General features: G+C 51.7%; 1 protein-coding gene across 2 annotated transcripts in view; it reads right to left on the minus strand.

Annotated features, from left to right (window-relative positions):
* Positions 1-11,002: 11,002 nt before the first annotated feature.
* The window catches only part of LOC149431490 (tubulin delta chain-like), a 32,060-nt gene continuing 27,242 nt past the window's right edge, over positions 11,003-15,820 (minus strand). Inside the window, exons 12-13 of one of the 2 annotated variants that reach the window (XR_016309257.1) lie at positions 12,925-15,116; positions 11,003-12,817 (exon numbers count right to left, since the gene is read on the minus strand). Coding sequence is in view for 1 of the 2 variants with exons in the window: in XM_089665543.1 (XP_089521669.1) it covers positions 14,881-15,116 (236 nt within the window). In the remaining variant the exon portion in view is untranslated. Of the gene's footprint in view, positions 15,117-15,820 lie in introns of both variants that reach the window. The other variant, XM_089665543.1, reaches the window with a different exon arrangement.

Below are 15,820 nucleotides of genomic sequence, written 5' to 3' on the forward strand. Positions count from 1 at the left end.
CAGGCAGTGTGTACACTGAGGGGGAGGGGAGACTCATGGATGGCGGTGAGGGGGCGGGGCGGTGGGAGGGATAGCGCCTGTCTCCCAGTGGTTCCTCTCTCATCAGAATTCCTCCCAACAGCAGCGGCAACCCCGCCTCCTGAGCTCCGCCCAGCCGGACGTCACATGCTGGCGCCCAGCAGATATATAAAGGGAGAGGAGAAATCTACAGACCCCGGAGAGGAAGTGTGGGGGAGGCTGGGGGCGGGGCACAGATCCTGATCTCTGCACCGGGCATCTGATTGTTGACCTCTGAACTGCGTTACCTTCTCATGTGCTGTGCATAACCTGCTCCTGACCTCTGCGTTACCTGCTCGTGACCTCTGACCTCTACATTACCTGCTCGTGACCTCTGACCTCTACATTACCTGCTCGTGACTTCTGACCTCTACATTACCTGCTCGTGACCTCTGAACTACGTTACCTTCTCATGAGCTGTGCATAACCTGCTCGTGACCTCTAAGCTGTGCTTTACCTGCTCGTGACCTCTGACCTCTACGTTACCTGGTCGTGACCTCTGAACTCTGTTACCTGCTTGTGACCTGTGCATTACCTACTCCTGACCTCTGAACTTGGCATCACTTACTCCTGAACTCTGTGTCAATAACTCCTGATCTCTGAATTACTCCTGACGCCTAAACTCTGTATTACTTCTTATTTTTTATTTCAGGCACTTATCTAGCACTTTTACACACACATACATATTGTACATTCACATCAGTCCCCGCCCCCGAGGAGCGTACAATCTAAGGTCCCTAACTCACATTCATACATACACATACTAGGACAATTTAGACAGGAGCCAATTCACCTCCCAGCATGTCTTTGGCGTGTGGGAGGAAACCGGAGAACTCAGAGGAAACCCACGCAGGCACAGGGAGAACATGCAAACTCCAGGCAGGAGGTGCCATGGCTGGGATTCGAATCAACAACCCCAAGTACTGCCAGGGGGAAGGGCTAACCATTTAGCCACCGTGCTGCCCCAACTTCTGACCTCTGAATTCTGCATTACTTACTTTAGTCCTGCCCCCTGAACTTTATATTACTTATGCCTGACCCTTTAACTGCATTACCTACTCCTGACCCCTGCGTTAGTTACTCATAAACCCTGAACTGAGTTACGTCCTCCTGACCTCTGAACTCTACGTTAGTTATTCCTTACCTCTGTATTCTCTACTAATTACTCCTGAACTCTGCGTTACTCCTGACCTATGAGCTCTGCATTAGGTACTGTTGATCCCTGAACTGTGTTAAATGTGACCTTTTATCTCGGTTAGTTTCTCCTGACCTCTGATCTCTGTGTTACTCCTGACCTCTGATCTCTGTGTTACTCCTGATCTCTGTGTTACTCCTGATCTCTGTGTTACTCCTGACCTCTGATCTGTGTGTTACTCCTGACCTCTGATCTGTTACCCCTGACCTCTCATTTCTGCATAAGTTACTCAACCTCTGAACTCTGTTAGTTACTCCTAACCTCTAATCTCTGCGTTGTTATTCCTAGCCTTTGAACTTTGTGTTAGATACTCCTGGTCTCTAAAGTCTGCATTACATACTCCTCACCTCTGATTTCTGTACTACTTACTTCTTACCTCTGAACTGTGACCTACTTACTTCTGAACTCTGCGCTACATGCTCGTGACCTCTTTATTCTGCTTTACTTACTCCTGACCTCTGAACTCTGCACTAGTTACTCCTGACCTCTGAACTCTGCACTAGTTACTCCTGACCTCTGAACTCTGCACTAGTTACTCCTGACCTCTGAACTCTGCACTAGTTACTGCTGTTTTTTGATTTCTGTACTACTTACTACTGAATTCTGCATTAGTTATTCCTGAACTCTGCATTATTAGCTACTGACCTATGCACTCTGCATACTCCTGATCCCTGCGCATTATATACTACTGAACTCTGCATTACTCCTAACCCTTGCATCATCCTTACATGCTGAACTCAGTCCAGACATCCAAGTCAAAACTCAGACCAGTCAGTCAGGCCAGAACTCAAATCCATCGGCCAAGCCAGTACAGAGCTTAAACCAGCCAATCATGCTAAACCCATCAGCCAGGCCAGAACTCAGACCAGTCAACCAGGCCAGAGCTTAAATCAATCAGGCTAGACCAGGGGTGGGCAAACTTTTTGACTTGAGGGCCGCAATGGGTTCATATATTGGACCCGGGGGCCGGACCAAGAGTAGATGAATGATGTGTATGTGTCATCCATAGTAAGTATAGTAATATTCCCCCATAGTAAGCATAGTAATTCATCCCCCATATAGTAATTCATCCCCCATAGTAATTCATCCCCCATATAGTAATTCATCCCCCATAGTAATTCATCCCCCATATAGTAATTCATCCCCCATAGTAATTCATCCCCCATATAGTAATTCATCCCCCATATAGTAATTCATCCCCCATAGTAATTCATCCCCCATAGTAATTCATCCCCCATATAGTAATTCATCCCCCATATAGTAATTCATCCTCCATAGTAATTCATCCCCCATATAGTAATTCATCCCCCATATAGTAATTCATCCTCCATAGTAATTCATCCCCCATATAGTAATTCATCCCCCATATAGTAATTCATCCCCCATAGTAATTCATCCCCCCTATAGTAATTCATCCCCCCTATAGTAATTCATCCCCCCTATAGTAATTCATCCCCCATATAGTAATTTATCCCCCATAGTAATTCATCCCCCATATAGTAATTCATCCCCCCTATAGTAATTCATCCCCCCTATAGTAATTCATCCCCCATATAGTAATTCATCCCCCATATTAAGTCCCCAAGTCCCCCCTGTGTCAATTCACTTACCTTTGCTCCGCGCGTTCCTCTCGCTGTGTTCCCGCGCCGTTCCGGTGTAGCATGAAAATCTGTCTCCTATGAGGATCTGTCCCCCTCGACGTATCTGCGCATGTGCCAGTTTCAGGCATTAGCAGCCAATCGGTGATCTCCGGCACATGCGCAGATACGTCAAGGGGGACAGATCCTCATAGGAGACAGATTTTCATGCTACACCGGTCTTCAGGGCCGACTGTGAGAGGAGCCTAGCGGGAGCCTAGCTCCGCAGGCCGGATTAAAAGGTCCGCCGGGCCGTATACGGCCCGCGGGCCGTAGTTTGCCCATTGCTGGGCTAGACCGTAAACCAGCCAGCCAAGAACTCAAACCAGCCAACCAGGCCAGAACTCAGACAAGTCAACCATGTCAGAACTCAAACCAACCAACTAGGCTAGACCTTAAATCTATCAGCCAGGCCAGAACTCAGACCAGTCAACCATGCCAGAGCTTAAACCCATCAGCCAGGCCTGAATTTAAACCAGCCAGCCAGTTCAGGACTCAAACCAGCCAGTCAGGCCAGAACTCAAACAAGTCAACCAGGGTAGACCTTAAACTCATCAGCCAGTCCAGAACTCAAACCAGCCAACCAGGCCAGAACTAAAAACCCATCACCCAGGCCAGAACTCGGACCAGTCAACCAGGCCAGAGCTTAAATCAATCAGGCTAGACCGTAAACCAGCCAGCCAAGAACTCAAACCAGCCAACCAGGCTAGAACTCAGACAAGTCAACCATGCCAGGGCTCAGACCAACCAACTAGGCTAGACCTTAAATCTATCAGCCAGGCCAGAACTCAGACCAGTCAACCATGCCAGAGCTTAAACCCATCAGCCAGCCAAGAATTCAAACCAGACAGCCAGGCCAGGGTTCAGACCAACCAACCAACTAGGCTAGACCTTAAACTCAGCCAGAACTGAAAACCCATCAACCAGGCCAGAACTCAAACTAGCCAGTCAAGAACTCAGACCAGTCAACCAGGCTCGACCTTAAATCTAACAGCTAGGCCAGAATTCAAACCAGCCACCCAGGCCAGAACGCAGACCAGTCAACCATGCCAGAACTTAAACCCATCAGCCAGGCCTGAATTTAAACCAGCCAGCCAGTTCAGGACTCAAACCAGCCAAGAACTCAAACCAGCCAGTCAGGCCAGAACTCAAACAAGTCAACCAGGGTAGACCTTAAACTCATCAGCCAGTCCAGAACTCAAACCAGCCAACCAGGCCAAAACTAAAAAACCATCACGCAGGCCAGAACTCAAACCAGCCAATCCTGCTAAAGTTCAAACCAGCCAACTGGGCAAGAACTAAAAACCCATCTACCAGGCCAGACCTCAAACCAGCCAAACAGACCAGAATTCAAAACAACCATCCAACCGGGCCAGACCTTAGAGTGTTGCTAAATCCACAACAGTACAATCAGTCTGTAGATGCAATGACCCATATTTGTTATACTTGCTATGGAACCTAAGGGGTTAACCCTCTGCATTGTGTAAAAAGGCTGTTTGATCCTGTCTTCTCTGCCCCTCCTCTTGTTGAAATTACCACCTGATACAGACTGAACCTGTGGTCACATGCAAATGCTCAGTTGGTGTGTATTGCTAGAGAGGTTTTTTTTTTTGGGAGAGTGCATGTGATCAGCACAGGGCCAATCAGCACTGTCCAGTCAGGGGTCCTGCATCCTCTTAGAGCAGAAAGAAAACAAGCTTTAGCTAGTGGTGGGCTGGACACTGATAGAAGTCACAAGGCTGCTATATATTGCTGCTGAGAAAAGGGATTTAGCAGTTTATATTTACTAAAATAATTGCATTTCCATGATGTGTGCATTGTGGGAGAGCGGATATAGTGAATGCGGGGTCCGGGGAGAGCGGATATAGTGAATGCGGGGTCCGGGGAGAGAGGATATAGTGAATGCGGGGCCCGGGGAGACCGGATATAGTGAATGCGGGGTCCGGGGAGAGCGGACGTAGTGAATGCGGGGTCTGGGGAGAGCGGACGTAGTGAATGCGGGGTCCGGGGAGACCAGATATAGTGAATGCGGGGTCCAGGCAGAGTGGATATAGTGAATACGGGGTCCGGGGAGAACGGATATAGTGAATGCGGGGTCCGGGGAGAGGGGATATAGGGAATGCGGGGTCCAGGGAGAGCGGATATAGTGAATGCGGGGACCAGGCAGAGTGGATATAGTGAATGCGGGGTCCGGGGAGAGCGGACGTAGTGAATGCGGGGTCCGGGGAGACCAGATATAGTGAATGCGGGGTCCAGGCAGAGTGGATATAGTGAATGCGGGGTCCGGGGAGAGCGGATATAGTGAATGAGGGGTCCGGGGAGAGCGGATATAGTGAATGCAGGGTCCGGGCAGAGCGGACGTAGTGAATGCGGGGTCCGGGGAGAGCGGATATAGTGAATGCGGGGTCCGGGGAGAGCGGATATAGTGAATGCGGGGTCCGGGGAGAGCGGACATAGTGAATGCGGGGTCCGGGGAGAGCGGATATAGTGAATGCGGGGTCCGGGGAGAGTGGATATAGTGAATGCGGGGACCAGGCAGAGTGGATATAGTGAATGCGGGTTCCGGGGAGAGCGGACGTAGTGAATGCGGGGTCCGGGGAGACCAGATATAGTGAATGCGGGGTCCAGGCAGAGTGGATATAGTGAATGCGGGGTCCGGGGAGAGCGGATATAGTGAATGAGGGGTCCGGGGAGAGCGGATATAGTGAATGCGGGGTCCGGGCAGAGCGGACATAGTGAATGCGGGGTCCGGGGAGAGCGGATATAGTGAATGCGGGGTCCGGGGAGAGCGGATATAGTGAATGCGGGGTCCGGGGAGAGCGGATATAGTGAATGCGGGGTCCGGGGAGAGCGGATATAGTGAATGCGGGGTCCGGGGAGAGCGGATATAGTGAATGCGAGGTCCGGGGAGAGCGAATATAGTGAATGCGGGGTCCGGGGAGAGCGGATATAGTGAATGCGGGGTCCGGGGAGAGCGGACGTAGTGAATGCAGGGTCTGGGGAGAGCGGATATAGTGAATGCGGGGTCCGGGGAGAGCGGATATAGTGAATGCGGGGTCCGGGGAGAGCGGATATAGTGAATGCGGGGTCCGGGGAGAGCGGACGTAGTGAATGCAGGGTCTGGGGAGAGCGGATATAGTGAATGCGGGGTCCGGGGAGAGCGGCGTAGTGAATGCGGGGTCCGGGGAGAGCGAATGTTAGGGCGAACAATGCAATAATTTACCCACATTTTTGGTAAAATATAAAAGATGAGGTTGCGCCAAATAAATAGATACCCAACATGTCCAACCTTAAATTTGTGTGCGTCTATGTAATGGTGACAAACGTCAGTACCCTGTTTTCTATAGGAGACTCTTTAAAAGCTCTTCACCCAGGCCAGAACTCAGACCAGTCAACCATGCCAGGGATCAAACCAACCAGGCTAGACCTTAAAACCATCAGCCAAGCCACTACTCAAAGCCGTCAGCCAGAGCTCACACCAGTCAGCCAGGATAGAAATCAAACCAGCCAACCAGGTCAGAGCTCGCACCAGCCAATCAGGCAGAACTAAAAACCCATCACCCAGTCCAGAACTGAAACCAGCCAACCAATCCAAAACTAAAAACCCATCACTCAGGCCAGAATTCAAACCAGCTACCCAGTCCAGAACTCAAATCAGTCCACCATGCCAGGGCTCAAACCAGCCATCCAACCAGGCTAGACATTAAACTCATCAGCCAGGCCAGAATTCAGACCAGTCAACCATGCCAGGGCTCAAACCAACCAACCAGGCTAGACCTTAAACTCACCAGCCAGTCCAGAACTCAAACCAGCCAACCAGGCCAGAACTAAAAACCCAGCACACAGGCCAGAACTCAGACCAGTCAACCATGCCAGGGCTCAAATCAACCAGGCTGGACCTTAAAACCATCAGCCAAGCCACAACTCAAACCAGCCAAGAACTCAAACCCATCAGCCAGGGGAGAGCTCACATCAGTCAGCCAGGACAGAACTCAAACCAGCCAACCAGGTCACAGCTCGCAGCAGCCAACCAGGCAGAACTAAAAACCCATCACCCAGTCCAGAACTCAAACCAGCCAACCAGTCCAGAACTAAAAACCCATCACCCAGGCCAGAATTCGAACCAGCTACCCAGTCCAGAACTCAGTCCACCATGCCAGGGCTCAAACCAACAATCCAACCAGGCTAGACGTTAAACTCATCAGCCAGGCCAGAACTCAAACCAGCCAGCCAGGCCAGAACTCGGACCAGTCATCCATGCCAGGGCTCAAACCAACCAACCAGGCTAGACCTTAAACTCATCAGCCAGGCCAGAATTTAAACCAATCAAGAACTCAAACCAGCCAACCAGGCCAGAACTCAAACCAGCCAACCAGGCCAGAACTCGGACCAGTCAACCATGCAAGGGCTCAAACCAACCAACCAGGCTAGACCTTAAACTCATCAGCCAGGCCAGAATTTAAACTAGTCAAGAACTCAAACCAGCCAACCAGGCCAGAACTCGGACCAGCCAACCAGGCCAGAACTCGGACCAGCCAACCAGGCCAGAATTCAGACCAGTCAACCATGCCAGGGCTCAAACCAACCAACCTGGCCAGAACTCGGACCAGTCAACCATGCCAGGGCTCAAACCAACCAACCAGGCTAGACCTACAACCCATCAGCCAGGCCAGAACTCAAGCCAACCAAGAACCCAAATCCATCAGTCAGGTCACAGCTCACACCAGCCAACCAGGCCAGAACACAGACCAACCAGCCAGGCCAGAACTTAGCCCATGTTGTCCAGGTAGATCTTCACCTCTCAAAAGTTGTGAACAGTCTGTAGCACAGCCAACACTGGACTGAGCTCCTCTTTTATACTCCTTACCGTTCCTATCAGGGGTGGACTGATCATTTGGAAACTCGGGCACTGCCCGAGGGCCTAGGGTCAGTAGGGGGCCCCATGAGATGCCCCTGGTACTTTTTTCATAGGCTTTTTTGAGTTTGGGCGAGGACACAGGGGCCCCATGATCCCCTATTGCCCGGGGGCCCCATGAGTTGTCAGTCCGCCCCTGGCTCCTATATAAGTGGATAATACAACATACAGCAAATCATTTCCCACAATACTTCATTCACACATAGAGACCACCACACTGCCCACCACAGACGAGTTCCTGAAATCTTCAGTGTCCACGAGTGTGGAGGGGGGCTTTCTAGAGATAACCGTTTTCCATGCAGGTAAAACAACATACTGCTACGTGTGCTTGCAGTATAGAGCAAAATATTAACTGCTGGAAGGGAATTCCCGAGTCCCTCGATTCCGTGTGCGTAGGGAGGTGGCGTGTTCTGCTGATATCACATACAGTAAAAGGATTATATGTCCAGACGTGACCCAAATTTACTCCCAAACCTCCCTATTCCCCCGTGTCCTCAGCAGTAGCTTTGATGGTGGTACCTGGACCCCGCTGGGCTGGAAGATTGCAGGGTTAGCCTGGGAGATGACCTTCAGGCACTGGGCTCTGCTTGTGATGGCTCCCTGAGCTGTGTACTGTTCGTTATTCTGGCCAAACATGGCTCACATTTTGTCCGATTCCTAATCTGCCAAAAGTCGAGCTGTGAGTGGCCCTTTCTATGCTAACTGGCTAGACCAGGGGTCTACAAAACTGCTAATCAAAGGGCCACTTTACTGTCCTTCAGGCTTTAGAGGGGCCGGACTGTGGCCAATTGGGAGTAGAAAAGGTTCTGACGTCAGTGGGAAGAACAATGCCCCAATTTTAGTGTCAGTGGGAGGAATTGTGCCCCATCATGGGTGTCATTTGGCCCCGTCGCTGGTGTCATTGGGAAGAATTGTGCCCCATTGCTGGTGTCATTGTGAGGAATTGTGCCTCATTGCTGGTGTCATTGTGAGGTATTGTTCCTCATTGATGGTGTCATTGGGGGGTATTTTGCCCCATTGTTGGTATTATTGGCAGGAATTGTGTCCCATTGTTGGTGTCATTGGGAGGAATTGTGCCCCATTGTTGGTGTCATTAGGCCCAGTTGGTGTCATTGGGAGGAATTGTGCCCCATTGCTGGTGTCACTGTGAGGAACTATGACCCATTGCTGGTGTCATTGGGAAGAATTGTGCCCCATTGCTGGTGTCATTGTGAGGAATTGTGCCTCATTGCTGGTGTCATTGTGAGGTATTGTTCCTCATTGATGGTGTCATTGGGGGGTATTTTGCCCCATTGTTGGTATTATTGGCAGGAATTGTGTCCCATTGTTGGTGTCATTGGGAGGAATTGTGCCCCATTGTTGGTGTCATTAGGCCCAGTTGGTGTCATTGGGAGGAATTGTGCCCCATTGCTGGTGTCACTGTGAGGAACTATGACCCATTGCTGGTGTCATTGTGAGGAACTGTGCCCCATTGCTGGTGTCATTGTGAGGAACTGTGCCCCATTGTTGGTGTCATTGGGAGGAATTGTGCCCCATTGTTGGTGTCATTAGGCCCAGTTGGTGTCATTGGGAGGAATTGTGCTTCATTGCTGGTGTCATTGGGAGAAATTGTGCCCCATCGCTGGTGTCATTGGGAGGAGCTATGCCCCATTGCTGGTGTCATTGTGAGGAACTGTGCCCCATTGTTGGTGTCATTAGGCCCAGTTGGTGTCATTGGGAGGAATTGTGCCTCATTGCTGGTGTCATTGTGAAGAACTGTGCCCCATTGTTGGTGTCATTGGGAGGAATTGTGCCCCATTGTTGGTGTCATTAGGCCCAGTTGGTGTCATTTGGAGAAATTGTGCCCCATTCCTGGCGTCATTGTGAGGAATATTGCCCCATCGCTGGTATCTTTGAAAGGAATTGTGCCCCATTGTTGGTATCATTGTGAGGAATTGTGCCCCATTGCTGGTGTCATTCGGAGAAGCTGTCCCCCATTATTGGTATTTTTGGGAGGAATTGTCCCCTATTGGTGTCAACGGGAGGATTTGTGCCCCATTGTTGGTGTCATTGGGAGGAATTGTGCCCCATCGTTGGTGTCATTGGGAGGAATTGTGCCCCATCGCTAGTGTCATTGGGAAGAATTTTCATCTATTGTTGGTGTCATTGGGAGGAATTATGCCCCATCGCTGGTGTCATTGGGAGGAATTTTCATCTATTGCTGGAGTCATTGGGAGGAATTATGCCCCACCGTTGGTGTCATGCGGCCTAGTTGTTGTTGTTGGGAGGAATTGTGCCCTGTTGCTGGTGTCATTGGGAGGAATTGTGCTCCTTCTTTGGTGTCAGTGGGGAGGAATAGTGCCCCATTGTTGGTGTCAGTGGGAGGAATAGTGTCCCATCATTGGTGTCAGTGGGAGGAATAGTGCCCCATTGTTGGTGTCAGTGGGAGGAAGTGTCCCATCATTGGTGTCAGTGGGAGGAATAGTGCCCCATCATTGGTGTCAGTGGGAGGAATAGTGCCCCATCATTGGTATCAGTGGGAGGAATAGTGTCCCATCATTGGTGTCAGTGGGAGGAATAGTGCCCCATCATTGGTGTCAGTGGGAGGAATAGTGCCCCATCATTGGTGTCAGTGGGAGGAATAGTGCCCCATCATTGGTGTCAGTGGGAGGAATAGTGCCCCATCATTGGTGTCAGTGGGAGGAATAGTGCCCCATCATTGGTGTCAGTGGGAGGAATAATGCCCCATCATTGGTGTCAGTGGGAGGAATAGTGCCCTATCATTGGTGTCAGTGGGAGGAATAATGCCCCATCATTGGTGTCAGTGGGAGGAATAATGCCCCATTATTGGTGTCAGTTGATGAAATTGTACCCCAAGGGCCGGATTATAAGGAGGAAGCAAAGGGCCGCACCTGGCTTCCAATCCACACTTTGGAGACCACTGGGCTACACAAATGTCGATATGAAAATTTGTAGCAGTCGGGTGGACTGCAGCCAATCGTACGCAGTCACTGGGTATCCTGACGGATGCAATAGCAGGCAGGGGGGAATCCCTCCCTCCATGTTGTCTAGTGTGAACGGGGGGGGGGGAGCTTAGCCGTAGAGCTCCTTCCATGGCACAGCCTCTAGCGTGACCCAGTCTCTGAAGACTCCGCCCATGTGTGAGCTGGAGGCGGGGTATGAAATGGGAACCTCGATATTAATAACCACACATCCGAATTAGGAAAAATATTTTAATCATCATTTTTAAAATTTACATTTTGTCGTAGAAAGAGATGAATAAATACTAATGAGTACCCGAAACACGCTGGAGGGAGCCAAGTTCTGAGCTTCAAGGATACCTGCCCTGAAGGAGCCACGGCTGAGCACCTTCTGAAAATACTACCAGCCTGGCTGTCATACTGCTCCTCCGGCTTCCACTATGAGGCGCTGTTCTGGAGCAACTTCTTATCTTCACAATTGTCAACTGTTAGTGACTCAAAGTCCTGAAGCCACTGAGGACACAAGAGCCGGGGACCTGGCATTTCCAGGAGGGGTCAACGATGGCAGCCAAACGTACGGGTGGGAGGAAGCCTTCTGGAGTACAGAGCTGACACCTTGTACTGTGTTCTCAGGTTCCCGTTACCCACCACCCTCATCATCCTCACAAATCTCACCCCTAAGATTCCAATCTCCAGCTCCAACTATAATCCAGGAACGTTCCTTCAGACTGAGAAAATGTTTTCTGTTGAAATAAATAAAATTAAAAAAAAAAAAAAACTGAGCTGGACCGGCTCATGGTCATGTAGAGAAGGGGGACACTGTAGGTATAACGAGGACCATCTGATCCCCAACCATCAATTCAGGACGTGAAATGCAGCAAAACCGATCTGTGGGCTCCTACATTCCATGGACACCTCTCCTTCCCAGAGACCCTGAAAGGTACCAGAGACCCTAAGAGGTAACAGACCCCATCAGCAGCAATCCCAAGAGGTAACAGAGACTCCACCACCAGAGACCCCAAGAGTTACCAAAGACCCCCACCACCAGCAATCCCAAGAGGTAACAGAGACCCCACCACCAGAACCCCCGAGATGTTACAGAGCCCACCGCCAGAGGTTCTGAAAGGCAACAGAGACCCCACCTCCACAGTCCATGAGGGGAACCAGAGATACTAAGAGGTACCAGAGATCGAACCACCAGAGACCCCAAGAGGTACCAGAGACCCCACAACCAGAGTCCATGAGAGGAACCAGAGACCCCGAGAGGTACCAGAGACACTAAGAGGTAACAGAGATCGAACCACCAGAGATCCCAAGAGGTATCAGAGACCCTAAGAGGTAACAGAGACCCCACCACCAGAGTCCATGAGAGGAACCAGAGACCCTAAGAGGTACCAGAGATCAAACCACCAGAGACCCTAAGAGGTAACAGAGACCCCACCACCAGAACCCCCGAGATGTTACAGAGCCCACCGCCAGAGGTTCTGAAAGGCAACAGAGACCCCACCTCCACAGTCCATGAGGGGAACCAGAGACCCTAAGAGGTACCAGAGATCGAACCACCAGAGACCCTAAGAGGTAACAGAGACCCCACCACCAGCAATTCAGAGAGGCAACAGAGACCCCACCACCAGAATCCCTGATACGTTACAGAGAGCCCACTGTCAGAGACCCTGAAAGGTAACAGAGACCCTACGACTAGTATCCTCAAGAGGTAACAGAGACCCCACCGCAAGATTCCCCAAGAGGTAAAAGAGACTCCCCTGCCACAGAGCCAGACAGGTAACTGAGACCTCACCGCCAGAGACCCCAAGAAGTAACAAGAGTCCCTGAGAGACAGCAGAGACCCCAAGAGGTAACAGAGACCCCAGCACCAGCGACTCCAAGAGGTAACCGAGACCTCACCACCAGAGACCCTAAGAGGTAACAAGAGTCCCTGAGAGGTAACAGGGACCCCACCACCAGAGTTGCTGAGAGGTGACAGAGACCCCACCGCCAGAGTCCCTGAGAGGTAATGGAGACACCACCAGAGTCCATGAGAGGTAACAGAGACCTCACCACCAGAGACCCTAAGAGGTAACAAGAGTCCCTGAGAGGCAGCAGAGACCCCAAGAGGTAACAGAGACCCCACCACCAGCGACTCCGAGAGGTAACCGAGACCTCACCACCAGAGACCCTAAGAGGTAACAAGAGTCCTTAAGAGGTGACAGAGACCCCACCGTCAGAGTCCCTGAGAGGTAATGGAGACACCACCACCAGAGTCCATGAGAGGTAACAGGGACCCCACCACCAGAGTACATGAGAGGTAACAGGGACCCCACCACCAGAGTACATGAGAGGTAACAGGGACCCCACCGCCAGAGTACATGAGAGGTAACAGGGACCCCACCACCAGAGTACATGAGAGGTAACAGGGACCCCACCACCAGAGTACATGAGAGGTAACAGGGACCCCACCGCCAGAGTACATGAGAGGTAACAAAGACCCCACCGGAAGATTCCCAGAGAGATAACAAAGAGCCCACTGCCAGAGTCCCCGAGATGTAACAGAGACCCCACCGCCATAGTTGCTGAGAGGTAACAGAGACCCCGCCACCAGAGACCCCACTGCCACAGGCCCAGAGAGGTAACAAGGACTCCACCACCAGAGTCCCTGAGAGGCATGAAACTAGTCATAGACACCTGAGGGCTGTCCAAGGTAGACCACATTCCCCAAACATCTCTCCAGCCCAATGCTCCCTACACCCAAGCTGGAGCATTGCAGATGTGTGGCCGAGTGTTCAAAGCTTGAAGAGGAATTCCAGGGATGGATATTTTATTGGTAGTTACATTGTTCCAGCTATGACCAATATAAACAATGTACAGTATATACCGTCCCTGGCCAGAGACCCTGGAAATCACGGAATTAGACACCGCTACTACACCGCTACTACACCGCTACTACACCGCTACTACGGTGATCTCCACCAGCTCCTGGGTGCCGAGCTGAGCTGATGCAGTAGGTCAGCCACTCGGCCCGGGCGCCAATCATCCGGTGCTATAATCCCCTCTGTGTACTGGATCCGGTGCTATAATCCCCCTGCATACTGGATCCGGTGCTATAATCCCCCTGCGTACCGGATCCGGTGCTATAATCCCCCTGCGTACTGGATCCGGTGCTATAATCCCCCTGCGTACTGGATCCGGTGCTATAATCCCCCTGCGTACTGGATCCGGTGCTATAATCCCCCTCTGTGTACTGGATCCGGTGCTATAACCTCCCTCTGCGTACCGGATCTGGTGCTATAATCCCCCTCTGCGTATTGGATCCGGTGCTATAACCTCCCTCTGCGTACCGGATCCGGTGCTATAACCTCCCTCTGCGTACTGGATCCGGTGGTATAATCCCCCTCTGTGTACCGGATCCGGTGCTATAATCCCCCTCTGCGTACTGGATCCGGTGCTATAATCCCCCTCTGCGTATTGGATCCGGTGCTATAATCTCCCTCTGCGTACCGGATCTGGTGCTATAATCCCCCTGTGTACTGGATCCGGTAGTATAATCCCCCTCTGTGTATTGGATCCGGTGCTATAATCTCCCTCTGCGTCCCGGATCTGGTGCTATAATCCCCCTCTGCGTACTGGATCCGGTGGTATAATCCCCCTCTGTGTACTGGATCCGGTGCTATAATCCCCCTGCGTACTGGATCCGGTGCTATAATCCCCCTCTGCGTACTGGATCCGGTGCTATAACCTCCCTCTGCGTACTGGATCCGGTGGTATAATCTCCCTCTGCGTACCGGATCTGGTGCTATAATCCCTCTGCGTATTGGATCCGGTGCTATAACCTCCCTCTGCGTACTGGATCCGGTGGTATAATCCCCCTCTGTGTACCGGATCCGGTGCTATAATCCCCCTCTGCGTACTGGATCCAGTGCTATAATCCCCCTCTGCGTACCGGATCTGGCGGTATAATCCCCCTCTGTGTACTGGATCTGGCGCTATAATCCTCCTCTGCGTACTGGATCTGGCAGTATAACCCCCCTTTGCATACCGGATCCGGTGTCAGTAATGAATCTGGTGTCAGTACCGGATCCGGTGTCAGTAATGGATCTGGTGTCAGTACTGGATCTGGTGTCACTGCTGCCCCAGGCTGTTATATTCATGTACAATGCAGTCCAGGGTGTTGAAGGCCTCCTGGAAGTCCTCATCCTCACAGCCGTACCTCCGGTACCAATGCAGGTAGGCCCCGGCGTTGTACATGGTGCGACCTTTACCCACAATGCTGCTCACCAGGTCGGCCGCGCTGGAGTGGTTGGCGCAGACGGTCAGGGAGTGGCTGTGACAGGAGGGATCCAGAATATTCTGGGGATCTGCAGAACAAATCAGACAATATTATTACGTCTCAGCTCTGGATTGTCAAAATGGTAATTTATTGTATCTGCATTCAGTGTGGTGGTGAGATCCCCCTCTCTGGACTGGATCTGGTGGTGAGATCCCCCTCTCTGGACTGGATCTGGTGGTGAGATCCCCCTCTCTGGACTGGATCTGGTGGTGAGATCCCCCTCTGGACTGGATCTGGTGGTGAGATCCCCCTCTCTGGACTGGACCTGGTGGTGTGATCCCCCTCTCTGGACTGGACCTGGTGGTGTGATCCCCCTCTCTGGACTGGATCTGGTGGTGAGATCCCCCTCTGGACTGGATCTGGTGGTGAGATCCCCCTCTCTGGACTGGATCTGGTGGTGAGATCCCCCTCTCTGGACTGGATCTGGTGGTGTGATCCCCCTCTCTGGACTGGAACTGGTGGTGAGATCCCCCTCTCTGGACTGGATCTGGTGGTGTGATCCCCCTCTCTGGACTGGAACTGGTGGTGAGATCCCCCTCTCTGGACTGGACCTGGTGGTGTGATCCCCCTCTCTGGACTGGACCTGGTGGTGTGATCCCCCTCTCTGGACTGGATCTGGTGGTGTGATCCCTCACTGTATACTGGATCTGGTGGTGTGATCTCCTCTCTCTGTAGTGGATCTGGTGTTGTAAGCGCCCTCTGTAGTGGATGGTGGTGTGATCCCCCTCTCTG

Source organism: Staurois parvus, unplaced genomic scaffold, assembly GCF_062004578.1.
Source record: "Staurois parvus isolate SC_StPar_1 unplaced genomic scaffold, SC_StPar_1.0 ptg002234l, whole genome shotgun sequence".
NCBI classification, from domain to species: domain Eukaryota; kingdom Metazoa; phylum Chordata; class Amphibia; order Anura; family Ranidae; genus Staurois; species Staurois parvus.